The sequence below is a fragment of the Myotis brandtii genome, unplaced genomic scaffold (assembly GCF_000412655.1).
Source record: "Myotis brandtii unplaced genomic scaffold, ASM41265v1 scaffold8, whole genome shotgun sequence".
Taxonomy (NCBI): domain Eukaryota; kingdom Metazoa; phylum Chordata; class Mammalia; order Chiroptera; family Vespertilionidae; genus Myotis; species Myotis brandtii.
Window position 1 is genome coordinate 5,947,054 of NW_005371219.1, and position 18,988 is coordinate 5,966,041.

General features: G+C 47.7%; 1 protein-coding gene across 7 annotated transcripts in view; it reads left to right on the forward strand.

The window, feature by feature from the left end:
- The window catches only part of FYN (FYN proto-oncogene, Src family tyrosine kinase), a 176,206-nt gene extending 165,500 nt beyond the window's left edge, over window positions 1–10,706 (forward strand). For 6 of the 7 annotated variants that reach the window (XM_005883734.2, XM_014531344.1, XM_005883732.2 and 3 more), the window contains one exon: window positions 9,246–9,842. In XM_005883734.2, coding sequence (XP_005883796.1) covers window positions 9,246–9,454 — 209 coding nt within the window. In that variant the 3' untranslated portion in view covers window positions 9,455–9,842. Of the gene's footprint in view, window positions 1–9,245 lie in introns of all 7 variants that reach the window. The other variant, XM_005883739.2, reaches the window with a different exon arrangement.
- The last annotated feature ends 8,282 nt before the right edge of the window (window positions 10,707–18,988 follow it).

Here is an 18,988-nt window from a genome sequence, read left to right on the forward strand (position 1 = left end):
GTGTCTGGGAGGCTTCACATAGAAGAAGGCAAATAGGGCTCCCTCCTCCAGTCCAGTCGAAGAAGAAGAGTCCCAGAGAAGGGTGGGCATGTGGAGAGGCGCGGAGGCCTGGGAGGAGGCGCCAGCCAGTTCAGGAGCTGCTGGAGATGAGTCTGGGAAGAAAGAGGGCTGCGAGGCGAAGAGCTGGAAGGGCTGACTGAGCCCATCCTGAGGGGCCTCTTGCACGGCCCCGGGGCGGGGAAGCACATACGCTGCCCCTCGCCCTCAGAAAGCCACAGAAACTTGTTCCCAGGCCTGGTCCTCTCCATGGTGCTTCTTGTTTTTGTTTTATAACATGGCTCTAATCAGATTTAATTGGACTCTGAACCTCACAGTAGACTCTTCTTGAGGGAGAGGCTTTTGCAGAAGGATTCCAATTATAGGATCATTACCTTAATGAAGGAGAGCAGTTCTTAAGGAACAGACAGTTTCATTAGCTTCATCCAGATGTCACTGTGGGAGAAAGGCCCTTCCTCTCTGCGTTGCTGTTTGTTGGGGTGGCCGAGTGTGTGCTGCTGGCAGGCGTTCTCTGCGGCACCGAGTCCTCCTGCCTGTGGGTGGTACCCAGCCAGACTCCCAGTCCCTGTCCACCATGATTCCATTCCTCGGTCTCCGTGTAGTGCCTGCTCAGTTGGCTAGAGTGTGTTCTCAAGTCATTCTTTCTTCAAGAAAGGTTGGTGGCGGTACACTTTTCTGATTCCTTTCATACCTGAGAATGGCCTTGTGTTACCTTCACACAGAGAAAAGGTACTTGGCTGTTAGGTGAGGATGGAGGTCAAGGGAGGGGCTGTGACTTATAAATGGGTTTTTAAAGCTTTCCAGGCATCTTCGCCCAGCATGAAAGAAGGTCCAAAGTAAGAATCAGAGAAGGAACTTAGAATGGAGTATGTGAGGTGTGACCACACGAAGGGCAAAAGGTATGAGGAGACATATCTTTGTAAAACATTGGGTTGCTTGGTTAGTTAGCAAGTTTTGTAAAAGGAGTGGATTAAAAGGAAGGAGAGAAGGACAAGCTCAAATTGATTGAGAGCTTCAATTGATTGAGAGCCTTAAAGCCAAATAAATAAATAAATAAATAAATAACTGAAATGTGACACAGAGGAACAGGGAGGAGCCACATCAGACAGGAAGGTTGCTTGCAAGATTTGTGACAAAAACCAGCTCCGTCTTACAAATTTCCTAGTAGCAGCCTGACCTGAATACATTCTCAGCATAGCAGTCCAGCTTGCTTTTCTGCCAGCCAAGGTTCAAAACCATTCTTTGCACCAAGGTTAGAGCTGAATTTGTTCTGATGGATTGTTGTATATGAGAAATGCAAACGCCAAATAAATAAATAAATAAATAAGTAAATAACTGAAATGTGACACAGAGGAACAGGGAGGAGCCACATCAGACAGGAAGGTTGCTTGCAAGATTTGTGACAAAAACCAGCTCCGTCTTACAAATTTCCTAGTAGCAGCCTGACCTGAATACATTCTCAGCATAGCAGTCCAGCTTGCTTTTCTGCCAGCCAAGGTTCAAAACCATTCTTTGCACCAAGGTTAGAGCTGAATTTGTTCTGATGGATTGTTGTATATGAGAAATGCAAACGCAAAAAGCAGTTTTCTGGTATTGATGCATAAAATCAGCATTATGCATTTTACCCTGTCATTTCACCTTCTGATATTTTGTTCTTTCCCTCCACTGCCACTGCCCCATGTCAAGCTGTCAACCCCTCATGCAGTGACCTCTTCATGGAACTTCCTGCTTCCAGTCTCCCCCACCTCCTCCACCACCACCACCGTTCTGTCATTGTCACCAACAGTTACTATCCTAGAAAACACAGACCCAGTTATCCTCCTCTCTTAGTTAAAAACGTCCATGGCTTCCCTTTATCTTCGAAATAAACCAGAAGCCTTAGTTTTGCGCCAGGAGTACAGCAATGAACCAATGGACAAAAACTCCTGCTCTCATGAACTTTTATTCTTCTTGGAAGAGACAAACAATAAACAAAGGTAAATAAGCAAAACATATTCGGTAGTGGCTAGTGGTAATAGGTAGGGAGAAAATTAAACAGGGAAGGGGATAGAGGGTATCAGGAAAGAGTGGCAAGGAGGGCCTCACCGGGAAGGTGGTATCTGAGTAAAGACCTGAAGGAAGCAAGGCGCAAGCCAGGTGGAGATGTGGGGAGAAGCCCTCCTTCCCAGGGGACTGGGCACAAGGCCCTGAAGAGCTGCAAGGTGGCCAGTGTGGCGGGAGTAGGGGGAGCAGGAAGTCTGAAGGCCTCAGGGCACATCAGATAGGGCTTCCTGGGTCATTTTCAGGACTTTTGCTTTTATTCTTAGTGATATGGGGAGGCACTGAGGGGCTTTGTGTGGGAGAGTGGCAAGGTCTGACTTACGATTTTCTCCTGCCACACCTCCACCCTTCACACCAAGAGATCACTCTTGAATATGAAGTTCCTCTTCTCAGCTTCACTGTCTGCCTCAGACTCTTCCAAGCCCAACACGAAAACATCACCTCCTTTGTGTAGCCTTCTCCATGTCCAGATCGAATGGGTTGTCCCTCTGCTTGCTTCTCTGTTGAAGCCCCTTGGTGTGTGTACTTCCCAGTACCTCTGAACAATTGACAGGGGGGCGGGGGGGGGAGCGCTGCTTTTATGTGTTCCCAGTGCCCAGCACAGTGTCTGTCCCGTGGTGGACTGAACAAATGTGAGTGGGTGGATGGATGAACGTGTGGGTGGGTGGGTGGATGGGTGGGTGGGTTGATGGATGGATGGATACTACAGGGAATAAAAAAGATCATGCCTATGAGGTTTTTGAAACAAGATTTTTTAATTGGGCCAATCTCAGCTCTGTTCCATCATCCCACACATAAATACAGCATGTATTTTCTCGGGCATGAGATAGACTCTGTCCCCAGAGTTGTGTGGGGAGATGGACCCTGTAGTGAGCGCATACGCTGTGTTCCAGTCACCATTCCAGGCAGACTGGCCCTGCCATCCAGAACCCTGGCTCTCAACCCAACAGCTGCCTGTGCATTTGGCAGGATCTGGCGAAGCTGGAACATTCCTTCGAACACATCACATTTGTCAAGCATTTGAAGCACTTTCAAATCTTTTAGCGAGTGGCAGCTGCCTGACTGCTGCATGGGCTGAGTCACGTGATGACGACTTACAGAAGCCAGGGAAATCAGTGAGACTGTAGCACCTTCCTTAAAGAATCCGAAGTCCTGCCCTGTCCTCCCTCGGCCACACTCATGCTCCAGAGCCCTGAGCTGTGCTCAGCAGCCCAGCATTGTGGCCCGCACTCCTGCTCCTGCTGTGCCCAGCATGCCTATAGGAGCAGCTTTTTCTTGGGGTAGGAGGAGGTTAGGACTCACCAGCCAGGAGAATGGGAAGCAGGCTAGAACCTCAGATCTTAGTCAAGACTGTTGTGTCCCTTGCCTTCTCTGCCCATCCACAGCCCCCAGGGCTTCTCCGTTCAGCTCACCTGGTCCCTGAGAAAGGACATCCTGCCAATGCCCAGGAGTGCTGTGGCCACCTCCCCCAATGAGGCTCCTGTGGCCACCTCCCCCAGTGAGGTTCCTGGGGCCACCTCCCCCAGTGAGGGAGGAGGGGGAGGAGCAGAGTGCAGGCGAGGAGACAGCAGCAAAGAAGGGCTTTCCACTCTGTCCTGTGCTCTGTCCTGTCTGCTGCTCCCCACGCCCAGCCCTGCATTTCCCTGGCATTCCTCCTGGCACCTCATGATCTTTCTCACTTCTCCTCTGGACAAGGAGTTCTTTATGAGGCTGTATTGTCTACCTTACACAACCTTTGTGCATTATGGCACCTGTCCTTTCTGTACTTATCAGCACAGAGGGTTTAGTAGAATAGCTGCCCTGAGGTTATCTGGTAAGGCAGGGAAAGAGAAACAAAGCTTGTCAGCATGTGCCTTCTCAGGGTCACTCCTTTATTGTCATCTCTATTCCTTGATCAGCATCTGTCTGCCCAAAATGTGTACTTTGGTCCAACACCAAAACCTAACTTGGCACCCTGCTTGTTACCCCGTACGACAACCAGAGCCTACAGTGATGTGCTAGCAGGTGCTTGTGCTGAGCAAGCAACACAGCCTTAGTCCTGCTTCCTCCCTCCCGGCCCCACACAGCAGGCTCAACAGACAGCAGACAGAGGGCCTTCCACAGGGTCATGCCGCGAAGCCAGGGAGCCTCTGACGGAAGCCTGTGCTCAGTAGGTCATCTCCTCGGAATGGGAAGCTCAGTTTTCAGATGTAACCTGGGTGTCTGAACGCCTGAACGTCATTCCCATTGTCGCCGTGCTCAGGTGTTTGCATGGCACAGAGGCCCAGGCTCTTGCAGCCCACAGTCGCATCCACGTGCAGACTTGAACAGATAACACTTCAAGGTCCCAGACTGTGCGGAGGCGGCCCCTCCAAGACCCATATCAGGAAGCTGCACAAAAAGGGAAAGTGTGAAGCAAAACATTCCTCTTTCAATGAGATATTTTTTCCAAACAGCTGAGGGCACAGTGAATGTTGAGGTGTTTTGTTGACAGATAGAGAAACTGAGGCCAGGGAGGTCAAGTCACCTAGTGAGAGACACAGTGAGAGACGCAGTTGGAAGTAGCGAGGTGGCTCTGCATGAGATATTTTTTCCAAACAGCTGAAGGCACAGTGAATGTTGAGGTGTTTTGTTGACAGATGGAGAAACTGAGGCCAGGGAGGTCAAGTCACCTAGTGAGAGACACAGTGAGAGACGCAGTTGGAAGTAGCGAGGTGGCTCTGCCCATGAAAATGAGAGGGTTTCTTCCCTAAAGAATCTAAAAGGAAAAGGAGGAGGCACTACGGAGTTCCTACGTAGCTCAAAGAGGAGGAATAGGGAAATTTAAAAGGGGGGGAAACCAAAAGGGAAGAAGGGAAAGAAACACACACCCGTGGAAATAGACCCTGCTGGCAACCAGAATGCAGGAAGGGTTGGAAAGTGAGAGTTGGAAACAACATGCAGTCTGAAACCAAGAGGAAGCCAGGACAAGGATTTAGAAGGGATAATAGAATCATAATGGCAGGAAGTGAGCACAGTCCACTTGGCTGGAGAATCGGCTGCAGTGTTTTGGGCAGCCCAAGGGGAAAGGATGCCATCAGACCACGTTTGAAGGCCTAACAACATCCATGGTGACAGGAGGCCCCGGGGAGGGTGTGGGGAAGAGGGACGGGGAAGCGGGCCCGGCACAGTCGGCCCACTTTCCTGGCCGACTCCAGCGCGCAGCAGGAGGCCAGGTGCCGCAGTGGGGCCCAGGCGGACAGCGTTGGGGGAAAGGGGCAGGGTGTCTGTGCTTGCTGGCAGCCAGGCCCTCGCCCCTTCTCTGATGGACGTGGAGGGTGGGAACCTGGACACACTTTGTGAATGTGGCACCTGCCATGGTCAGCACCAGGGGCTGGTGGAGACCACCCTCCTGCTGAGCAGTGGTCTCTATCGCAGCTCCCACTCGGGAACCTGGAGACCCCCACTACTGACGAGTGTGTCCCAAAAGTGCGCCCATACATCGTGTTTTAAAGGTTCTATCTTTTCTATTTCTCCCCTGGCATTCTTCCCACTGAAAAAGGCAAAAAAAGAAAATCATTCCCAAGCACCCTCCTCCCTCACTGTCCGCTTCGTCACTTAGAAAAGTGCAATGAAAGGATGCTTTTCTCCTGTGTCCCTGTGTCCCTCCGGCTCTGACCGCCCGGCACTCGAGCTTCTGCATATTCCTTCCCAGGCCCTGCCCTTCACTCCAGGTACCAGCAAAGCCAACGTCTTAGGAAAAGTGGCTAAAAGAGGAGAAATAACAGTTTTCTTTGTAACAAAAATATGTAACCATCTAAAACAGGAAAATGAAATACACTCATCTTAAAGTAGTATGCAGAGTAAAATCCATTTTGGCTAAAAAAAATTCTTGAAATCAATAAGATTTTTCAAAGTTCTTATAGCTGTATTCTCATACTGTGTTTTAAATATGAACACAGTCCACTTAAACTGGCTATTGTTTGTCAAGTAGCAACTAGCCTGAGCTTTCTAAGTGGGCATCCGGTGGCTGTGCAGTTACTGTTGCAAAGGCCTGCAGTGGAGGCGCCAGGGCCGCAGGTCAGCTGTGTGGATGCTGCCTTGGGGATGGTTGGAAATGAGCCAGCCCCAATCAGATCTCCATTGTCAGCCAAGTGCATTGTCTCATCCCCACTTCTTTGGCAAAGCTGTCATTAGTGGGTTTCTGTTTGGCCCAGTGCATGGAATTGGTTACATATGCTCTCCAAGCTTTGAGAGGCCTATGGAGAGAAGGCACGAGAAGAGAAAGGAGAGAAGGAGAAGCGGGAGGAGTGTGCCCCGGAGCTGGCAGTGTGGGGCTGGCAGCGTCCTGCCGGGTTACTGCTCCGTCCCCTGGCCACGTCCCCAGGGAGCAGGCTGCCTCAGGAGATGCTCCATGCTGAGGGTCAAGTTGCTGTGTGTACTGTGTCCCAGGGTTGGACCGAGCACTGGAAAAATAGGCCTGATCCAAGTGATCAATTAAACTTTCTGTTGGTGGAGATTGAATTTAGAGTTTTTAAAAAATACATGAAATCTTTCTATTTCAGTAGTGTTATTTTTAATAAAATGAAACATTTACTGACATAAGCTCCGCAGAGCAACTGAATGACCAATTAAACTCAGTGGTGCCATGCTGGATGGTCTCAGTGCCAGAATACAGCACTTAGAAGGCGTGGGGGTGGGGAGGGGTGGGGTTGTGACTACCTGTCAGGCCCCAGAGGTTCACCTTCTGCTTGTCTTTCCTCCAGTTCCTCCGGCTCCTGGCAAGGGTGGGACAGGGAGACTTCTGCAGGTCAGGCCACGTGGCTTCTGAGATACTATGAAACCAAGGACTGTACTGACAGACAGAGGAAACGCTTTGGAGAATGCCAGTCCAGATATGCCATGACGCTTTCTTCTAACCTTTCCAGGCTGCTGTCACTCCTGCCAGGACTTCCCAGCAAAAACCCTTGGGACCGGATGTGCTTCCAGAATGAGACTTTTTTTTTTAAGCCCATACAGTGCGCAGACCATACATTATATAACACCCTGCGAGAGTCTAGGCAGCACTCTGTATTCAAACATCCTTCCTTCTGCAGCAATACCTGTGAATACAGAAAAGCACTAAACAGCCTCCTATCAGGCCAGGTTTTATGTCCCAATGAAGTCAGTTCAGATCAATTTTGCTGCCAAGTGATTTAGTTACCAGAACTTTGGGTTTCCAGAGCCGGTTGGGTTTGTGAGTTGTGGGTAAGGAAATGCTGGCCCTGCACCCTGCTGCTCCAGGGCATGGCAGGACCTTCTCCAGCCGCTCCAGGCTCCTCCCTTTGCTCCAGCTCCCCGCCCCATCTGAGTTTTCAAGTGAATTTCAGCAATTGGAGCTAATATGCTAATTAGCCACTGAGCTGACCAAACATCCAACAAAAGGGGGCATCTGTGAAGTCTGGCAGGATGTGGGGACGAGGTACCCAGACTCACTCACAGAACCTCTCTCACTAAAGTAAGGGTCACCCCGAAATGTGAGGGAGGTTATGTTACAATAATTAAAGTGAAGGCCTACTTCAGTACAGTGGAAATAACATGTGGATATTATCACCTCAAGAAATTGGCGTAGCAGAATAAGAAAGCACCCTAAAAGCATTGGACAAGCATGTGACTGACAGGGCTGTGGTTGGCAGCCACAGGAGCCAGGATAAACCAGCTCCAACAGTAACAACAAAACAAAGAGAATTGGCAACAGATCCCGAAGTCTGGGTGTCGCTCCGCAGGGAGGCAGGGCTGTGCACGGGGGCCCGGCTCCTCTGGACAGGCTCAGGGCCCCGCTGAGGGCTGCCAGCCCTTCCAGAATTAAGGGGGCTGCTGCATGCACACGCTCTGTCCTGATGGTTATGCCCCTGAGAGACAGGGAAGAAATCTAAGTTTCTGTATGGCTTAAAATTCAGTTCTTGCTTTTGTCAATTATCAGGGTCAAAAGTTGGGGAGGAGTCCAGATTACAGGCTCAGGGCCAAGGAGCAGCCAAAACATACAAGGGCTTGGCAGGCGATGGCAGAACGTGATACGACACAAAAGGGAAGGAAAACGAGAGAACGGTGCCTGGCGGTGATTGGAAACGGGGTCGGGCATTCGCCTCACCCCAAGTGTGGTATTTCCTGTTCTGTCAAGAAGGCAGGGGGGCTGCTTTCCCCAGAGAGTTAGCGGTCTCTCCGAAGCCTCCTGCGAGCGCTGGGCAGCCTGGTGTTCCCCGAGGCAGCAACCCAGAGGGTCACAGAGGTCTCAAATGATAGATGGCCTGTCCGAGGTAATCGGGAAACACTGGCCCTGGAGACACCCTGTCTCCCCATCAGCGTCACCAAACCCCAGGGTCACTGGGTCAGACAGTGGCCAGCGTGGCATGATGGCAGATCTCGGACAATGGGGCACCAATGCTTGCCCAGGCAGGAGGAAAGCTAATTTGTGAACTTCGTAAATGGAGCTTATAGATGCTATACACAAGAAACAGTGTGTTTTCATTCCATGGGCTTTTTTTTTTTTTTGTCTGCTTCATCCATATTTCTTTGTCATCTTGATTGGAGTGTAGTTTCACATACAATAGAATTCAAAAATTTTAAGAATACAGTTAGACAAACATAAGCAGTCACACCATATACAGGTTATAGGGTAAATGCTGTCCGGGGACCAAATACAGCTCCACCCTGTTTTTGTTTTGTACATTTTTAAAGAGTTAAATATACATACATATGCAACCCACAAAGCCTGATTTACTCTCTGGCCTTTACAGGACTAGTTTGCTGAGCCCTGATGGAGAGCATTTCCATCACCCCTCAGCTCACCCAGGGCCCCTCTGCAGGCACTCCCTGCCCCTCCTCCTGGCAATCACTGATCTGCTTTCTATCACTGCAGGTTTGCCTTTTCTAGAATTTCATAGAAATGAGATCATACGGTATGTTACCTTTTGTGTCTGGCTTCTTTCACTTATAACACTTAAGAGGTTCATCATCTGGGTTTTTGTGTGTACCAGTAGTGCGTTCCTTTTTTATTTCTGAGTGCTGTGCTGTCCGGTTAAAGGCAGGGTCCCACCCTGCGTGAGGTGGGGACCTCGGCACGGTTTCACGTGCAGGCTCAAAATAGAAAAAGGGGGAGGGGCAGGGCTGGGGGCCGCAGGTGCCCGCGCTCACTGCCCCTGTCTTTGCAGGCATGAACAACCGGGAGGTGCTGGAGCAGGTGGAGCGCGGCTACAGGATGCCCTGCCCGCAGGACTGCCCCATCTCTCTGCACGAGCTCATGATCCACTGCTGGAAAAAGGACCCCGAAGAACGGCCCACTTTCGAGTACTTACAGGGCTTCCTGGAAGACTACTTCACGGCCACAGAGCCCCAGTATCAGCCCGGCGAAAACCTGTGAGATAGGGGTCAGCAGAGAGGCCAGTCCCAGAGGCTCCGCCCCTCCCCATTAGCTTTCCATCCGTAGCCAGCTGCTGGGGCAGCCAGAACCGTCCAGGATCAGATTGCATGTGACTCTGAAGCTGACGAACTTCCATGGCCCTCATTAATGACACGTGTCCCCAAATCCGAACCTCCTCTGTGAAGCATACAAGACAGACCTTGTTATTTCTCAGACTTTGAAAAATGCATTGTATCGATGTTACGTAAAAGGCCAAACCTCTGTTCAGTGTAAATAGTTACTCCAGTGCCAACAATCCCAGTGCTTTCCTTTTTTAAAAATGCAAATCCTATGTGATTTTAACTGTCTTCACCTGATTCAACTAAAAAAAAAGTATTATTTTCCAAAAGTGGCCTCTTTGTCTAAAACAATAAAATTTTTTTTCATGTTTTAACAAAAACCAATCAGGACAGGTGTTTGTTTTTTTTTTCTTTTTTACAAATATGAATACATATAATATATATGTCCCTGTACATACACCATGTGGGTGCTAACGTGGAGACCATGGCCAACCTGGACCACAAGCTTCAGGACCCAGAGTGAGGATTTTACTGCAAAATCAGTAGAAAAGCACTGATGTTATTCTGAAAAACCAGTGGCCTCATTTTTGGCTTTTTCAAAGCATGAATTTTTTTTTTTAATTTGGATTGCACTTTTTTGATTCATGACTATACCTACAGATGGCTGTTAGGTTGACTCTTTTCAGCAGCCCCCGAGCTGAATTCATAAAGCCTGTTTCCAATGTTTGCTTCGACTTACTGCGATTTGTTCTTGAAACTTAAAAGTGGGCATATTTAAGCCAGCCAACGGCCAAACTACTACGAAGGGAACTGGAAGATGGATACCACGCAAACTTCTTGTATAAAAATATGAATGCTGAAATGTTTCAAACTTTTTTTATTTAATAAATCTTGTAACCACATTTAAACGGTCTAAAACCCATAGCATTGTAGTCATGGCAACCTGCTAAACTTTCTCATGCAACTAAAACTTCCAGGAAGGTGAGGGTGGGGGCTGTGCACTTCCCATTGTAAACTGTTTCAATGTCCTGTACTGCTAATGAAATGACTTTCTGTGTGTCCGAGAGTTCTCCAGTGGAATAACTATGCACTACTTGACATTTCATGGGGATGCACACAAAAAAAGTATTACATTTTTAGTTGCTGTTTGTACCAACCTTGAATTACATGTTTAACAACAACAAATCAAAAAAGCCTATTTCTATTGAGTTTTTAATACTGAGTAGCAACTCTGAAGTCTTAATTCCTTTTTTTGTTATGATTTATTTGTGACTTTGCATTTTTAAATTGTTTAACTTTCTTAATTTAGTAATTAAAAAGAGAGCATTTTACATTTGAATTTTTTTTTTTGTTCATTTGTTTAAACATGGAAGGGACTCTGGTGGTGACATATCTGTTCCACGCCAGGTGGTGGGGAGCCACCTGGGGAATGTAACCATTGTGCGGTGATTTCCAAACGACGGAAACATTTGAGACACCTGGAGTGTTTTTTTTCTTTTCTTCCCCAGAAAAGCTAGGCTATTGTCTAGCTAATTCAAAGGAATGTTAACGTATGACTAGGCATACCTTAACATTTTAATTTATCAGACATTTTCTCTAACTGGAATTTTCTGTGTCCCACATGTAGGGGAAAGAGACAATTACCAGGAGAATGAAGCAATTACCAGGAGAATCGTCCTTGTCGTGGAGTCAGTATATGTATTTCCCAGTGTCCCTCCACCTCTGTAATGAAGTTGCTAAGCAGGGACACAGGCTGGCATGCCTGGAGGGGCAGTGGGCAGACAGGCTAGCTGTCCAGGCCCGGCTTTGCACGCGCTCAGCTGTGTTGAACAGCAACCTGGCTTCTCTCACTTCCAGGTCCTGTCTATAGAAATAAGGGGCTGGATGAGACTTGCTGTAGTTTCCTGCAAGGTCTGAGACCCTGTGCATTAAGGTCACTGGTGTGATGTGGAATCACACAAGGAGGACCGTTTTATTGTTGGAATAACCTTTATGTTTAGAAAGGGTTTCCAACATTTTGTTCTAAGTGACACAAAGGGGTTTTCTGGAGAATCAAGTCTTTATGGTATTGTTTTGGTATTAATCCAGTTATTACCTCTGGGCAATTTATTAACATGTTCTAGATATTTGTAAAGATAACTTTGTTTTTAGTCTTCCCTTCTCACCAGTTTGGATAATTTGCAAATATTCTCTGAAGGATTTTTGTTTATGTTTTTTGACTCGGTCATTCAAAAAAATCCGAAGAAGTCATAACAACCTGTTCGAAACAGAGATTCTTTAAGAAAAAAACAGTCTCTTCAAACCAAAGTACAGCCTTTAATTCATCAGTTGAGTTCCTTATGGATTCTCTCCGATAAATCAAAACTAAGGACTCGGGTTAACTTGAGGGCACGCTTCCCAAACGCCGTGCCGGAGCTGTTCTGAAACACAGGGCGGGTCCCCAGGATAAAAGTATGAGAGCAGCGATAAAGATGGAGAAATCAGAGGCGTTTCAGGCGTTTCCTTGCAAGAAGCTGATGTGCTGTCAGGAGCTAGCCCTGAGGTAGCCCAGCCCAGCAATGACACTCCCTCCCGGGGTCCCCACAGCCCTGGGAAGCCGCCCTTTCTCCCAAGTCCTAGAAGTCTGGGGTGAGGAAGTTGCATTCTCTGACCAGGAATTTCTCTCGTTAAGAAAGAAATGTACCTTGAAAGGTACCGTAGTGGTGAGTGGACTTTCTGAAGATCACATAGCCCACTGGAGAAGCAACTTGACAAAGCCCAAAACGGTTCCTGCTCAGCCCGCTCCCGGAGGCCCTCGCCCCTCACGCTGTCCTGGGGGTGCTCCTGGGCTGCGAGGCCAGGGAGCCCAGAGCAGCAGGGCCTCCCTGTGTTTGCTAGGGATCAGGGTGTAGACCCAAGCAAGGGGCGTTTGGCTCTGCCTTGGTCACTGCAAAGAAAGGTGGGTGGAGACCCAGGCAGGTCCACAGAAAAGTGAAGGGTGTTCCTCATCCCTCAGAGACAGCCACAACACTGAAGATTTCCTGGCAGGCGCCAGAGGGGTCCACGTGAGAGACGGGAACCCTCCTGTAGCTGAATCTTGGCACCGGAGGGCTGTTCCAGTAGCACTGGAGCTACAGAATTTTGTCTGAAGTTTCCTACGGGACCTTAAGGGTCTCTGTGGTATTCCCTGGAAGGGTTCCTTCGTGAGTCTTGAGAGAAGGCAAGGTCCCAGCCGTGTGCAGGGGAGAATTCCGCTGAAGCCCGCTGTGTGAGCGGTGTCACCGTCCTTTTGTCCTGGTTCAGGACCAGAACCTGGCTTCACAGAATAGGCATTTGCTAACGAGCTGTAGTGGATAAAATGGTGTTTGGTCAATGTGTGTTCCTGAAAGTTACTTTAATAGGTCTAAGTGATTTTTGTTGACTTTTTTACCATTATATATTATTGGAGTTCAATTTGACTTCCCAAAATATTTGCTAAAAGGCAGGGAGACAGAGGGGAGGAGGGGAATAGTTTGGCGCGGGAGGAGGGGGGGCGGGAGGAGGTGGAGGAAGCTCAAGTTTTTATTCTAAAAACGATATTATGGGGTACAGATTTACTAAAGCAGGTACCAATATTATGTTTGTCTTATTTACTGATCAAAAATAGATTACAACTGCAGAGAAAATAATTAAAAATTAGTACCTTTAATATCTTTAAAATATCAAATGGACCTTCATCATTTATATATACCTGCATTCCCAGAGTTGTTTTTTAATAAATTTCTAAACTGTGCCTCATTCCTTCCAAACATGCAAAATATTCAGAATCCCTTAGGTAGAGAGAGGGGAGTATAACCTTTATTCTGAAATTAATTTTGAGGAATGACAATAAGAAAAATGGTTTTCCAGTAGAGACTCTTCCAAGGAGAATGTGATCAGTGACAAACAACAGCTCCCCCAGCATCCAGATCACTACACTTTTTTCCCAGAATAGTTACTCCTCTTCTAATCACTTATTTAATAACACGACTCTTCTTTTCGTGCGTTTTCCCTGCCAGATTGTGAGCTCCTTGAGAACAAACTGCCTAACTTGTTCACTATTCTCCCTGCACCTCGAGCAGTGATGAGCCGATGGTAGACATTGTTGGATGGATGGATGGCTAGAAGGAGGATGCCGTCCGACAGGGTGAATGGTTGACCTGGGAGTGACACACTAAGAACCTGCGGAGCCCACCTGGACTCGCCGTGAGCTGCCGAGGCACTGGCCCTGCCGGTTCTCACTGTTCTCCATGTGTGGTCACCCGTCTGAAGAGTCAATACGTGATGGGAAGGCTCAGTCTGGAGCCTGAAGTGAACACCATTAGTGTTTCCCAAACCTTTCCCAGAAATCACCCCAACACCAATGGGAATACACTTGTACCCCTGAGACCTGGGGCCTTCAGGTCTCATTCTAACGTTGTAATTTTATGAACATTGGATGGATCATCTACTCCTAGGATATCCATCTTTGTCTTCACATGAGGTTATTTTCCCAGACCTCCAGGCTGTGCGGCGTTAACCAGCCTGTGGCCTGCGTGTCCCTGCACACCTCTGCGTGACCAGGAGGCCTGGGCCCTGCTCGAGAAGCACGGTGAAGATGCTGTTCATGGCATGTTATTGCCAACGTGAAAATACTATAGTTGGGAAAGGTAACATTATCCCCATTAATATGGATTCTCGTATCTGATTCCCTTTTTTCGCCAGCGAACAGCAGCACTTTGACTGAGAATGGAACAGAAGACAAGGGGGGCTGATGATGGAAAGAGGAAACCGTCCAGCGTCCACAGGCAGCACAGGTCCAGTCAGGTCAGCCTGCTTGTCCCAGATGGCAGCAAACAGAAGACAGGAGGGAGGTGGTAGACAAGGAGCCTGAAACCAGAGCTGGAATGAGAGGACTTTCGCCACCACTCTTCAAGGCAATGGGATGATGGTTGATATGACTGTTGATATGTGTAAGAACATTCATTTATTCTGCAAGCATCCATAGACTACTAATTATGGGTTAGACTCTGTACACTAGAAAGTCAAAGAGACCTTAATATTTCCAGTCCAGTGAGGATGGAGACCCGTAAGAGATCACTGCAATGAGCTACCTGCTAGGTGGAAGCTCAAGTGGTAGCAAAAGAATGCCGTTCAGGCCCTAGCCAGTTTAGCTCAGTGGATAGAGCGTCAGCCTGTGAATTGAAGAGTTCCAGGTTCGATTTTGGTCAAGGGCACATGCCCGGGTTTCGGGCTTGATCCCCAGTAGGGGGCGTGCAGGAGGCAGCCAATCAATAATTCTCTCTCATCATTGATATTTCTATCTCTCCCTCTCCCTTTCTTTCTAAAATCAATAAAAAAATATTTTTTAAAAAAGAATGCCATTCACCCCAAGATGGGAAGTGCAGGGGAGGCTCCCTGGAGGAGGTGATGCCTGACCTCAGTCTTAAAGGACAAGCAGAGTATGTATTGCTTAACGTATTTCTATCTCCCTCTCCCTTTCTTTCTAAAATCAATAAAAAAATATTTTTTAAAAAAGAATGCCATTCACCCCAAGATGGGAAGTGCAGGGGAGGCTCCCTGGAGGAGGTGATGCCTGACCTCAGTCTTAAAGGACAAGCAGAGTATGTATTGCTTAACGGTAGGCCCAGTGTTTTTTGCCTTTGAATGTGTTTCCTTCTACTATCCAACCTCCATTAGGGGCTAGCTCATGCTTTCAATATAGAAGATGCTCAGCAAATGCATTTAAGTGAAGAGAAAACAAAACCACACCATGAAAATTCTGAAAATTGACCCCCACCCCCGTGCCTGCTCTGACACACACATCATATAGGCACATCATTTATTCTGATTAGTGGGCTGCTAACTGGAGGGTAGATGATACCATAAAAGAACAAAGTGTAATGTTTTAGACAGCTTGTTGGCGCCAATGTCCCAGCTGGAATGTAGTTTGAAATATATTTATAGAGTATGAGAATAAAATAATTGCTTGGGAAGAGACTGGAAATAACTCCTCACCACCTCTGTTAAAAAGGATTACTAGAGGGTTTTCTCTCCTTTATGAAGCTGTTGTCACCCTTTCCCTTCCATTTACTAGGCTATTTTGCTTCAATCATCATGCAACTGGTAAACTCATGAAAAAAAGGTATATATTAGCAGTTGCAAGGTATTCTGGTTGTTTTGTTTTGGACTTCTTTTTTCTCCTTTAGTTAATTATCAAGTGTTTGCTATATAATAATCAATGAGTAGCTAATTGGAAGCAAGAGAGAATGAAATGGGTATAATCAGATAGTGTTTTTAATGAAAAGCGTACATATAATACTGTGGGGAAATATTACTAAACAGCAAGATATATACATTTAATTTTTTGGTGTGTGTTTACAAAAGGATCCCTTTAAAGGCAATTATAAACTAAATCCGGGTATGTGAATGCTTTCATTTTGTAGATTCCTCCCGAGGGGCGAGCCCTGGAAGATACCGGGAGGGAGGCGGAGCCACTAGAGATCGCTGGGGAACCCAACCACCCTACACAGAGCATGGAGGTCTGTCAACTCCCAGAGAGCAGCGAGGAAATGGTGAGCAAGTGGCAGCAGTTGCCTGGAGAATTAGGGAATGAATAACAATGCTTTCTGGTAAATTAACCGTATTACATTGTGCACAGCAAAGGGATGGAAAAAAACCCTGTTAAAAACTGAATAGTAATTTGCCCACATCATTTATGTAAAATGCATAATTTTCCTACTTCAGTGGACTTTAGTTTGATTTAAAATATGAACAGCTCCGGTACTGTTCACCAAAGCACAATTTATGAGACAATTGGGGAGGGGTAAAGGAAGGGGAATCAGACTGTAATCAGACACTCCTGTGTGAGCCGCTTCACCCATTCCTCTCACCTGCAAATTTCGGAAAACATTTGCTTATAGGTTCCCGAAGGTCTCTAAGTGAAAAGTGCGAAGCATTAATCACTGTCATTCTGTCACTAACCATGACCTCACCATATTTGATGGGTGGAAAGCATGCTTCATTCTATTTGGTATTTTTCTGCTCTAATTCAAATAAGTACTTGATTTTGAATTGTAGGGGAAATGGCAGTGTAGCAAAGCTGTGCTTAAAACAGCAGGCCGAGAACAAAAGCGCCGTGCATGCAGCCAAAGGGGACCTTGGAAGATACAGAGATAAAACAAAAAGCTGTGTGCGGCTGCGATTCTGTCTCAGAATCAAATGCAAAATGGAGAGCATCGTTTCAACTGTGGAGATTTTGCCATCTACAATGTCTGAGATAAAAAGGCACCCTTACTCCACCTTGACACTCAGAAGCTGTGTTATTGTGACGGATTGGATTATGCTATTTGTTCATGACCAATGTAGGTGTTCAGAACCAGTGTGGTCAGAGGCGGGTGGAATCCCAGAGGTGGGCCTGAGGCCCTTCACTTCAACAGTGCACTCCCCGTCAATCACCGTTCGCTTTCCTTCCCCTCCCCCGCCCATCCTCCTTACCTCTGCCCCCTACTCCCACTAGAACCATAGCATTTCTGTTTAGATATTCACTCGTTCTCTTCATCTCCACCTCCCCACAAAGGGCCGTTGTTTACTTACTGGTGCCAGCCCTTAGATTTTTACCTTTCAGGGCGAATCTGTGGCTGATTCTGTCTGCGTCTCCTGGTGGCCTTTATAACCCTGCTGACCCCAAGAGCCTGAACCTTGAACCCCAAAGCTCAGCACTTCCTGTCTCTTTGGGTGTCTATTTGGGCTGGGCGAAGGAGTCTTCCCCACTGCAGCCCAAACCACACTGGGTAGGCTTGGGTGACGGGGTAGATGGTTGCAGCACTGACAGAGATAGAGACCAGGAGGAGGGTTAGAAAATAAGCAGGAGATGGCAGATTCCGTGTGGACTTGTGTCACGTGAGGCACCTGCCGGCGTCCATGAGAGGCTGAGTTCCTGCCTGGTGTGGTGGAAACATCTGGTCTGGGCTGAGGTTAATTCACAAGTCACTATAGTGTGACTTGGGACAAGTTACCTCATATCTCTAAGCCTCTTGGTCTCCATTTCCTCATACGTAACATGGGCTGTTATGAAAACTAAAGAAAGAAAGATGCCAACAGCATCTAGGATAGTGCTGGGTATGTGGCAGTCGTTTAGTCTGTGTGGGCAACTTCCCCTTCACTTTCAGTCTGCCCTTCACATGGTGGAGGGTAACCTAAAATCAACGCTGTGACTGTGTGATTCTCCTTCCTTAAAAATGTGATGGTTCCCACTGACCCCCAATAGTGGAGGAAGGCGTGATTGGAAGGCCTGTCCAGCCCACACTCCTTTCTTTAAATTCCCCCCACACTATGCCTCTTGAAGGCCAGGTCTTCACCATGTGACCTTCCCCCCTCCTCCCACCTCCCACCAGAACAGCTGAGGATTCCAGGGGCAGACGCCTGACCAGGAGGAGCCAATCTGCTGACTGACCACTAGCTAATGGAATTGTCTCCCTTGAGTTGGAACCAAGAATCAAGAGGTTCTGGTGATGGATGCTTGGCCTACAGGTTAGGCCGAGTCAGGGTCAGAGTGGACCTGGTGGGGAAGCAGAGGACACAGTCTGCAGGAAGAACCAATGGCTGGAGAGCATGGGCCACAGAGAGAGTTCGAGCTGAGAACCACTGCTGTCCAACTCCACTTCCTGAGCAGCATTTCCATGAGATTCCTCAAAGCCTTACAATGCACTATCTTGTCATTTAACTAATTCAAGGGAAGTTAGGCCCCTGAAGTTGAGCTCTACTGTTTTGCCAGCCTCATCTGCCCCTCCCCTCTACCATCACCCCCACCCTAGATCCTGACTACATGAGTTGTCTACAGCTCCTCAAGCAAGCGCGGCTCCAGCCATTTCCCCTGGCCTGGAGTGTTCTTTGGCCCCATCTCCTCTTCTTAACAGCCTGTCCACCCTTTGTGGCCTAGCTCAGACATCTCCTCCTCATGAAGCCCTCTTCGATCCCCCAGTTGTAAGTGACGGCTCCCTCCTAAGAACTCAGGACTTGGCTTCTGGTCTCTCCTCGGCGTTCACTGCACTCGACTCCCTGAGGTTTCCTCCTTGCCTCTGTCCTTGGAACTTGGCATGCATTAGGCTCGGACATTCCACTGAATTTAATCCAATGGTTGGAATCCTAAAATACGATCTAAGTTTCTTCAATAAAGAGTATGATGCCAATATAAGGCATTGTTCATTAAAATGGAATTGCATTTATAGATTAAAGGGATGAAGATCAAAGGGCACGTTTTTGGCCAGGAGTTCCGAGTCTTAGAAACCCAAATAAACTGTAGACGTTTTATTTCCTGATTTGATTGGAACCACAGCACTGGATTTGGTGCTGTAATCTGAAACTGTTGGCCTGGTGGAAAATCTGTTGCCTCTTTACTGGAAGTGCTAGGATTGCTTTGGCACACATGCCCGTGGCTGAAACCAGCTGGTAACCCAGAAGGCCAGACTTAAAGAAGCTTTCCTTGTGGACGTGGAAC